Below are 10,654 nucleotides of genomic sequence, written 5' to 3' on the forward strand. Positions count from 1 at the left end.
GCTGTTTTGATTACTGTAGCCTTGTAGTAGAGTTTGATGTCTGGTAGTGTGATGCCTCCCACTTTGTTCTTTTTGCTTAGAATTGACTTGGCTATGCGGGCTCTCTTTTGGTTCCATATGAAGTTTAAGGTGGTTTTTTCCAGTTCTGTGAAGAAGGTCATTGGTAGCTTGATGGGGATAGCATTGAATCTGTATATTACTTTGGGCAGTATGGCCATTTTCACGATATTAATTCTTCCTAACCATGAACATGGAATGTTTCTCCATCTGTTTGTGTCCTCTCTTATTTCATTGAGTAGTGGTTTGTAGTTCTCCTTGAAGAGGTCCTTTACATTCCTTGTTAGTTGTATTCCTAGGTATTTTATTCTCTTTGTAGCAATTGTGAATGGCAGTTCGTTCTTGATTTGGCTCTCTTTAAGTCTGTTATTGGTGTATAGGAATGCTTGTGATTTTTGCACGTTGATTTTGTATCCTGAGACTTTGCTGAAGTTGCTTATCAGTTTCAGGAGATTTTGGGCTGAGATGATGGGGTCTTCTAGATATACAGTCATGTTGTCTGCAAATAGAGACAATTTGACTTCCTCCTTTCCTAATTGAATACCCTTTATTTCTTTTTCTTGCCTGATTGCTCTGGCTAGAACTTCCAGTACTATATTGAATAGGAGTGGTGAGAGAGGGCATCCTTGTCTAGTGCCAGATTTCAAAGGGAATGCTTCCAGTTTTTGCCCGTTCAGTATGATATTGGCTGTCGGTTTGTCGTAAATAGCTTTTATTATTTTGAGATACGTTCCGTCTATACCTAGTTTATTGAGGGTTTTTAGCATAAAGGGCTGTTGAATTTTGTCGAAGGCCTTCTCTGCATCGATTGAGATAATCTTGTGGTTTTTGTCTTTGGTTCTGTTTATGTGGTGAATTACATTTATAGACTTGCATATATTGAACCAGCCTTGCATCCCCGGGATGAATCCTACTTGATCATGGTGGATAAGCTTTTTGATGTGCTGTTGTAATCGGCTTGCCAGTATTTTATTGAAGATTTTTGCATCTATGTTCATCATGGATATTGGCCTGTAGTTTTCTTTTCTTGTTGAGTCTCTGCCAGGTTTTGGTATTAGGATGATGTTGGTCTCATAAAATGATTTGGGAAGGATTCCCTCTTTTTGGATTATTTGGAATAGTTTCAGTAGGAATGGTATCAGTTCCTCTTTGTATGTCTGGTAGAATTCTGCTGTGAACCCATCTGGACCTGGGCTTTTTTTGGGTGGTAGGCTCTTAATTGCTGCCTCGACTTCAGACCTTGTTATTGGTCTATTCAGGGTTTCGACTTCTTCCTGGTTTAGGCTTGGGAGGAGGCAGCTGTCCAGGAATTTATCCATTTCCTCCAGGTTTTCTAGTTTATGTGCATAGAGTTGTTTGTAATAATCTCTGATGATGGTTTGAATTTCTGTGGCATCTGTGGTGATATCCCCTTTGTCATTTTTTATTGCATCTATTTGGTTATTCTCTCTTTTCTTTTTTATTAGTCTGGCTAGTGGTCTGTCTATTTTGTTGATCTTTTCAAAAAACCAGCTCCTGGATTTATTGATTATTTGAAGGGTTTTTTGTGTCTCTATCTCCTTCAATTCTGCTTTGATCTTAGTTATTTCTTGTCTTCTGCTAGGTTTTGAGTTTTTTTGATCTTGCTCCTCTAGCTCTTTCAATTTTGACGATAGGGTGTCAATTTTAGATCTCTCCTTTCTTCTCATGTGGGCACTTATTGCTATATATTTTCCTCTAGAGACTGCTTTAAATGTGTCCCAGAGATTCTGGTATGTCGTGTCTTCATTCTCGTTGGTTTCGAAGAACGTCTTTATTTCTGCCTTCATTTCATTGTTTATCCAGTCAACATTCAGGAGAAAGTTGTTCATTTTCCATGAGGCTGTGCGGTTCTGGGTTGGTTTCTGAATTCTGAGTTCTAACTTGATTGCACTGTGGTCTGAGAGACTGTTTGTTATGGTTTCCGTTCTTTTGCATTTGCTGAGGAGTGATTTACTTCCAATTATGTGGTCAATTTTAGAGTAGGTGTGATGTGGTGCTGAGAAGAATGTATATTCTGTGGATTTGGGCTGGAGAGTTCTGTAAATGTCTATTAGGTTTGCTTGTTCCGGGTCTGAGTTCAAGTCCTGGATATCCTTGTTAATTTTCTGTCTCGTTGATCTGTCTAATATTGACAATGGTGTGTTGAAGTCTCCCACTATTATTGTGTGGGAGTCTAAGTCTCTTTGTAAGTCTTTAAGAACTTGCCTTATGTATCTGGGTGCTCCTGTATTAGGTGCATATATATTTAGGATCGTTAGCTCTTCTTGCTGCATTGATCCTTTTACCATTATGTAATGTCCTTCTTTGTCTCTTTTGATCTTTGTTGCTTTAAAGTCTATTTTATCAGAGATGAGAATTGCCACTCCTGCTTTTTTTTGCTCTCCATTTGCTTGGTAAATCTTCCTCCATCCCTTTATTTTGAGCCTTTGTGTATCCTTGCATGCGAGATGGGTTTCCTGGATACAGCACACTGATGGGTTTTGGCTTTTTATCCAATTTGCCAGTCTGTGTCTTTTGATTGGGGCATTTAGTCCGTTTACATTTAGGGTTAATATTGTTATGTGTGAATTCGATCCTGTCATTTTGGTGCTAGGTGGCTGTTTTGCCCTTTGGTTGATGCAGATTCTTCATTGTGTTGATGCTCTTTACCTTTTTGTTTGTTTTTGAAGTGACTGGTACTGGTTGTTCTTTTCTATGTGTAGTGCCTCCTTCAGGAGCTCTTGTAGAGCTGGTCTGGTGGTGATGAACTCTCTGAGTTCTTGCTTGTTCACAAAGGATTTTATTTTTCCTTCACTTATGAAGCTTAGTTTGGCTGGATATGAAATTCTGGGTTGAAAGTTCTTTTCCTTAAGGATGTTGAGTATCGGCCCCCACTCTCCTGGCCTGTAGGGTTTCTGCTGAGAGATCTGCTGTAAGTCTGATGGGCTTCCCTTTGTGGGTAACCCGACCTTTCTCTCTGGCTGCCCTTAGTATTTTCTCCTTCATTTCAACCCTGGTGAATCTGATGATTATGTGTCTTGGGGTTGCTCTTCTAGAGGAATATCTTTGTGGTGTTCTCTGTATTTCCTGGACTTGAATCTTGGCCTGCCTTGTTAGGTTGGGGAAGTTTTCCTGGATAATATCCTGAAGAGTATTTTCCAGCTTGGATTCATTCTCTTCGTCACATTCAGGTACACCTATCAAACGTAGATTAGGTCTTTTCACATAGTCCCATATTTCTTGTTGACTTTGTTCATTCCTTTTTACCCTGTTTTCTCTAACCTTGCCTTCTCGTTTTATTTCATTGAGTTGATCTTCGACCTCTGATATCCTTTCTTCTGCTTGGTCAATTCGGCTGTTGAAACTTGTGCATGCTTCACGAAGTTCTCGTGTTGTGTTTTTCAGCTCCATCAATTCGCTCATATTCCTCTCTAAGTTGTCCATTCTTGTTAGCATTTCATCAAGTCTTTTTTCAAGGTTCTTAGTTTCTTTGCATTGGGTTAGAACATGTTCTTTTAGCTCACGGAAGTTTCTTATTATCCACTTTCTGAAAGCTGATTCTGTCATTTCATCACACTCATTCTCCATCCAGTCTTGTTCCCTTGCTGGTGAGGAGTTGTGATCCCTTGTAGGAGGAGAAGTGTTCTGGTTTTGGGTGTTTTCATCCTTTTTGCGCTGGTTTCTTCCCATCTTTGTGGATTTATCCACCTGCTTACTTTGTAGTTGTTGTCTTTCTGATTTTGGTAATTTTAAGTCTGCTGTGGCAGAACTCATAAACCCCCTGCTCTTCTCCCCAGGTGTTCTGTCCCAGGGAGTTATGGTTTTATGATGTTCCCCTGTGCAGTTGCTGTTTTCCCTGCCCACAAGGTGGCAGCCTAGTCACACTCAGGCTGCAGAGGCTTCGCTAAGCTGCTGTGGGTTCCACCCAGCTTCCGTGTGAACTTCTGGGTGTAGTTAGAACTGCTTCCGCTATGTTGGCCCGCCCCTGTAGTGACGGAGTCTCTGTAGTGGCGGGTTGCCTTGGTAGATTGCCCTGGGAACAGCAGGGTGCCTATGGAGAACGCCCCTCCTCCACAGAGCTGGACCGTCCCGGTTTCAGTTGTGTTTGCAGTGGGGCTTTTTTTTTTTTTTTTTGCTCGGGAATCTCCTGTCTTCACTCCCTGTTTCAGGTCTTCTTGCTGGGTAAGAGGGGACACCGTCTCATCTGATCTGCCTCTGGAGCCGCTGCGTTGGCTAAAGTCGCGGCTCTGAGATTCGTGGTGCTGGCCTGGCTCCCCGTTTCAGCTCCCCTTGCTGGCTTATAGGGGACTCAGACTCTCTCACTCTGTACAGTGAGCCATTGCCTCAGGGTGCCGGCCCAGCGGCTGCGCCGTTCAAACCAGCGGCGCTGGCGACCCGTGTGGCTCCTCTACGTGTGAATCTCCTGGTCTGGGCAGTAAAAATCAGTCTGGAAATACGGCGTCCACTCACCCTCTGTGCTTTCTCTCGGAGCTGCATTCCCGAGTTCCTCCTAAGCGGCCATCTTGGATCGATCTCCCAGTTTTCTTAAGTGTAAAGCACTGAGCTGGGGTTACTGTCTTGTATGAGCACCGTGCCAAGCTTCTAGCCCCTTTAAACTCATTTGGGTAGGGACGCAAATCTCTGACTTCTGGGAAGCACAGGATTCTGGGGGACCAGGAAGGACAGTGGAAACTAACTTCCTGCCCTCACATGCTGTTTTCTCACCTCCCTGGGACCTTGCCCGCCCTATTTCCTCTGCTTCAAATGCTCTCCCCACCCCACTAAACCCAAAGGCCTTCTCTGAATCTTGTCCTGACTTACTGAGGTTCATTGCCATTTCTTCTGTAGGCCTGAGCATTCTGCTTACCAGCTATATTCTAATCAAATCTATCTCTAAACTTACTTTTTAAATAACATAAAGAGTCCAGTGCTGTGGCTCGTGCCTGTAATCCCAGCACTTTGGGAGGCCGAGGCAGGAAGGATTGCTTGAGCCTAGAAGTTCGAGAACATCACCAGCAACATAGCAAGATTCCATCCTTTAAAAAAAAAAATTACATAAATACATATATCGTCTTTATACAAAATTAAAACATTACAGATAGCTTAAATTTTACTACCTCCCCTAATCTTAGTCCTCTGAAATAACTACTTGTGTAAGTTGGCGTGTATCTTTGCAGACTGTTTTTCATTGCATTTGCCTACATGCATGTTCATGTGGAAACACTAGATTTGTTGTGAGGGTGTGTTTCCCCATAAATATTATCTTTTTTTTGAAACAGAGTCTCACTCTGTCACTCAGGCTGGAGTTCAGTGGTGCCATCTTGGCTCACTGCAACCTCCGCCTCCTGGGTTCAAGCGATTCTCGTGCCTCAGCCTCCTGAGTAGCTGGTATTACAGGTATGTGCCATGCCTGGCTAATTTTTGTATATTTCGTAGAGGCAGGGTTTTGCCATCTTCCCCAGGCTGGTCACAAAATCCTGAGCTCAAGCAGTCCACCTGCCTCAGCCTCCCAAAGTGCTGGGATTACAAGCATGAGCCATTGTGCCCGGCCCCATAAATGTTGTATTAATGAATTACTCGCAACTTGCCCTTTTTCTCTTAATATGTGTTAGAGATCTTCCATGTCCAGATGTTTAACTAGAAAATATGTTTCTTAGAGCTGGCAATTGTGAAAGACTTAGCTAGCATAAGGGTGAAGTTTATGGAACAGAGTCTTAAACTGCTTTAAACTGACCTGATTGGAACTCAATCTCATGGCCTTGGCCCCATTCACACCATCCTTTAAGCAGCTATTCTAGTGAAGTAGAAGCTCTTTATTAAGGTGTAGGGAGTCTCTGGAATGTGCAGGTCAACAATTGCTTGTTTTCTTAAGGTCTCGCTGTGTTGCCCAGGCTGCAGTGCAGTGGCACGATCATAGCTCACTGTAACCCCAAACTCCTGGGCTCAAGCAATTCTTCCACCTCAGACTCCTGAGTAGCTAGGACCACAGGTGTGTGCCATGATGCTTTGTGTGTTTTGTTTTTGAGACAAAGTCTTGCTCTGTTGCCCAAGCTGGAGTGCAATGGCATGATCTTGGCTTACTGTAATCTCTGCCTCCTGGGTTCAAGTGATTCTCCGGTTTCAGCCTCCTGAGTAGCTGGGATTACAGGCATGCGCCACCACACCTGGCTATTTTTTTTATATTTTTAGTAGAGATGGGGTTTCATCATGTTGGCCATACTGGTCTTGAACTCCTGACCTCAAGTAATCCACCCGCCTTGGCCTCCCAAAGTGCTGGGATTACAGGCGTGAGCGGCCATGCCCAGCCTTTCCATGTGTTTTCTGTTTAAAAATTAGAATATGCTGGGTGTGATGTCTCACGCCTGTAATCCAAGCACTTTAGAGGCTAAGGTGGGTGGATCACCTGAGGTTGGGGAGTTCAAGACCAGCCTGACCAACATGGTGAAACCCCGTCTTAAAAAAAAAAAAAAAAATAGAAAAAAAAATTAGAATATGGGCTGGGTGTGGTGGCTCACACCTGTAATCCCAGCACTTTGGGAGGCTGAGGTGGGTGGATCACCTGAGGCCAGGAGTTCGAGACCAGCCTGGCCAACATGGCAAAATGATGTCTCTACTAAAAACAAAAACCAAAAAGTTAGCTGGGCATGGCGGCAGGCACCTGTAGTCCTAGCTACTCGGGAGGCTGAGGCAGGAGAATTGCTCGAACCTGGGAGGTGGAGGTTGCAGTGAGCAGAGATCAGGACATTGCATTCCAGCCTGGGGGACAGAGAGACTCTATTTCTAAATAAATACATATATACATACATACATACATACATAATAGAATATAAAATCTAGAGGCTTTTCCTTTTTTCTTGATCTTTGTCATTACTAAACTATGAAAGAGCTCAATTACATTGATGGCTTACGATGCCCCTTAGGACTGTGATTTGGAAGCTGTGCTCCATGGAGCTCCTTTAGGGCCAGCTGCTGGATAGATGGATGGATGGGCATCTCTCCCTGCCCTCTCTGCATAGCTCCTTACTTATCTCATTTATATATTGGGCTTCCACTAGTTGTTTGTGGCCAAAAAAAAAAAACAGAGCCACTGCCTTTGTAAGATAACTTGAGAACTCGTGCTTGGCCTGTCCTGCCTAGCAGGTAGTGTGGTCACATTTCTGCCCTTTATGGCTATCCTACTGGGCATTTATTAAACTTACGAGGGCACCAGACTGAATATAACACAATTGTGGCATTATTTAACCACAGTTGGTCTAAAACTGCTCTTCCTCTCTGAAGTATTGACCTTGCTTATGTTAAGCATTTAGAGATAATTTTTCCTAGTTAGGAAATGAATCATTTGAAATCATCTTAAATCTTGAAGCTGAAGATTTTATTTAAACTCTTGCTTAAGGGGTCTTACTGTGTGGTTGTATGTCTATCTTCTGAAGTACAGGTGATGTATAATAATGCCTAATGCCTGGAATGCAACATGGTTTTCAAAGCACATTCCCTAGCAGTGTCTTGTGGTTCAAGATGGGGCTGTGGTGTCTCACGTCACCGATGAGGAAGCTGAAGCGCAGAGTGGTGACTTGGCCAAAGCCATACAACTCACAGGAGGCAGAGCCAAGATTGACTTCTTCTGACCAGCCTTGCACCAGGCCACCTCAGGGGTTTTCTTTATACTAAGGGAGGACATTAACAAGATAGGGAAACTTAAGCTCGTATTTGAGGTTATAGGACTATTACATCATGAGATAGAAAATGGGAGTCTTCAGGTACTGTCTGTACATAGCTTAGAACATCACATTTTCCTAAAGAAGAGTTAATAGACTTAGGCCCTGGGAAATTAGTTCTTCTATAGCTTCTTTTTTTTGTTTTACTGCTCCTTGTGAAGCAGAGATACCCTACAGGCAGTGTGCCCAGAGTAGCCCTTGTACAGCTTCTGATGCACATATTATTACCCTGGTTTTGGAAAAAGAAGGAAATCTTTTTTTTTTAAAGTATTTTCATAAAGTTTTTTTCTCCAGACGGTCTCACTCTGCTGGAGTGCAGTGGCACGATCATGGCTCACCGTAGCCTTGACCTCCCTGGGCTCAGTAATCCTCCACCTCAGCTTTCTGAGGAGTAGATGGAATTACAGGCACATGCCACCATGCCCAGCTAATTCTTCGTGTGTTTTGTAGAGACGGGGTTTCTCTCTGTTGCCCAAGCTAGTCTTGACCTACTGGGCTCAAGTGATGTGCCCGCCTCAGCCTCCCAAAGTGCTGAGATTATAGACATGAGCCGCTGTACCTGGCCTTATAAAGTATTAAATGTTCTTAGAAATGTAAAAAAGTATAAAGGAGAAAAGAAACCACCTGTCTATTGAAATACAACCACAATTAATGTTTTGTTTTGCTTTCTTTTTTTTCTCTTTCTAACTGTAAACTTAAGGGAATTTTGAAACTTCTATGAAACTCTTTTCCTCTTTTTCTTTCAGTTTGCCAGGCAGTATAGCAGGAATGAGCCTCTGACCTTTGCATGGTTACGCCGACACATCAAATGGCCTTTACTTCCACCTAAGAATATTAAAGACCTCGTAGATCTTGAAGCTATCCACGATGTCTTGGATCTTTACCTGTGGCTAAGGTACCAACATTTCTTCTTTATGTGCTCTCATTTTTCTAAAATGGCAAGTTAAAGGTTTTATGAATTTGTTTTTCTCTTTCAAATTATGGACATATTTGCAAGGTGCTCTATATGATGTCTGTTGTCCATAAAGGCAGTTGAACCTGGTTTATACCCATTCCAAAAATGACTTGAATTCTTGCAATTCTAGTTAAGATGGGTAGGTGAGAAGGAACGTCCACTGGACTCTTGCTAGTCAGAGGATGGTCCTTGGACCAAAAGCATTGGTATCACCCAGGAGCTTGTTAGAACTAAGGAGTATCAGGCCTATCCCTGACTTAATCAGATTCTGCATTTTAACAAGCTCCCCGGGTGATTGACTTGTCCATTATCATTTGAGAAGTCCTATTCTAGGCCAGTGATTCTCTTTTTTTTTTTTTTGAGACAGAATCTCGCTCTGTTGCCCAGGTTGGAGTGCAGTGGCATGATCTCGGCTTACTGCAACCTCTGCCTCTCGGGTTTAAGCAATTCTCCACCTCAGCCTCCTGAGTAACTGGGATTACAGGCACACACCACTACATCCAGCTAATTTTTTTTGGTATTTTTAGTAAAGACGGGGTTTCATCATGTTAGCCAGGATGGTCTTGATCTCCTGACCTTGTGATTGCTCACCTCGGCCTCCCAAAGTCTGGGATCACAGGCGTGAGCCACCTCGCCCGACTAGGCCAGTGATTCTCAAAGGAGGGGCATGTCCCTCTCCAGGAGTATATCAGAATCCTTGAGGTACAGTGCCGACCCACCCTCAGGATGACATATTCCTTGGGTGTGTGGGGGCAGAAATGAAGGTTGAGCAAAGGCACTGAACAGAGTTTGCAAAAAGAGAACATTTGGAATGAATCAGTGTCAAGATTTAGGTGTGCCATTGACTGTGATAAGAGCTGTTGCTGTAATGTTAATTTGTCTTTTTCCCAGCTACCGATTTATGGATATGTTTCCAGATGCCAGCTTTATTCGAGATCTCCAGAAAGAACTAGATGCTATTATCCAAGATGGTGTGCACAATATCACTAAATTGATTAAAATTTCTGAGACACGTAAGCTGTTGAATTTGGAGAGCTTTCCATCAGAGAGCCAGTCACGATTGTCAGGAGTCTTAAGGAGCCAAGCTAGAAGAGCACGCGGCACCAAAGCTCTAGGAAGTAAAGCTGCTGAGCCACCCAGCCCTGATGCCGGAGAGCTGTCCCTTGCTTCCAGATTGGTGCAGCAAGGACTCCTCACTCCAGACATGCTGAAACAGCTAGAAAAAGAGTGGATGACACAACAAATTGAACGCAACAGAGAAAGAACAGAGTCTGAGACTCATTCAAAAGGAACAAGAAGAAAGAAGGAACCTGATTCAGATTAGTTTTCTGTTCCTGGTTTTTTTTTTTTTTAATTTAATTTTGCAAATAAAAATCTATTTTGAATGCTTTTATGCATTTACTCCCTGCTCTAGTATTGTGGCTAGCTGGTATTGGGGGTTTTTAGGTGTGTTTTTTATTTGCACAGAAAAATCACTCTTAACAATGACTGAACTGTTACTCTTTTTAAGTTTAGAGCATACTAGGATATCATAGAGGTTTAATTTAAATATTTATGCCGGGCGTGGTGGCTCAAGCCTGTAATCCCAGCACTTTGGGAGGCCGAGGCAGGTGGATCACGAGGTCAAGAGATCGAGACCATCCTGGTCAACGTGGTGAAACCCCGTCTCTACTAAAAATACAAAAAATTAGCTGGGCATGGTGGTGCGTGCCTGTAATCCCAGCTACTCAGGAGGCTGAGGCAGGAGAATTGCCTGAACCCAGGAGGCGGAGGTTGCGGTGAGCCAAGATCGTGCCATTGCACTCCAGCCTGGGTAACAAGAGCGAAACTCCGTCTCAAAAAAAAAAAAAAAAAAAAAAAAATTTAAATATTTATATAATGGCCATTTGTAGAATAGTACTAAGACAGTGCTAGACAGGGAACAAAT

The 10,654-nt window shown here is 43.0% G+C and overlaps 1 protein-coding gene across 2 annotated transcripts in view; it reads left to right on the top strand.

Moving 5' to 3' along the window:
• SUPV3L1 (Suv3 like RNA helicase) overlaps positions 1 to 10,129 on the top strand; it is a 32,443-nt gene extending 22,314 nt beyond the window's left edge. For both annotated transcript variants that reach the window (XM_012451433.2, XM_012451434.3), the window contains exons 14-15: positions 8,519 to 8,667; positions 9,619 to 10,129. In XM_012451433.2, the coding sequence (XP_012306856.2) occupies positions 8,519 to 8,667; positions 9,619 to 10,051 (582 nt within the window). In that variant the 3' untranslated portion in view covers positions 10,052 to 10,129. The remainder of the gene's footprint in view (positions 1 to 8,518; positions 8,668 to 9,618) is intronic.
• Positions 10,130 to 10,654: the final 525 nt, after the last annotated feature.

This window comes from Aotus nancymaae, unplaced genomic scaffold, assembly GCF_030222135.1.
Source record: "Aotus nancymaae isolate 86718 unplaced genomic scaffold, 86718_ANA_hifiasm-v0.15.2.pri h1tg000010l, whole genome shotgun sequence".
Classification (NCBI taxonomy): domain Eukaryota; kingdom Metazoa; phylum Chordata; class Mammalia; order Primates; family Aotidae; genus Aotus; species Aotus nancymaae.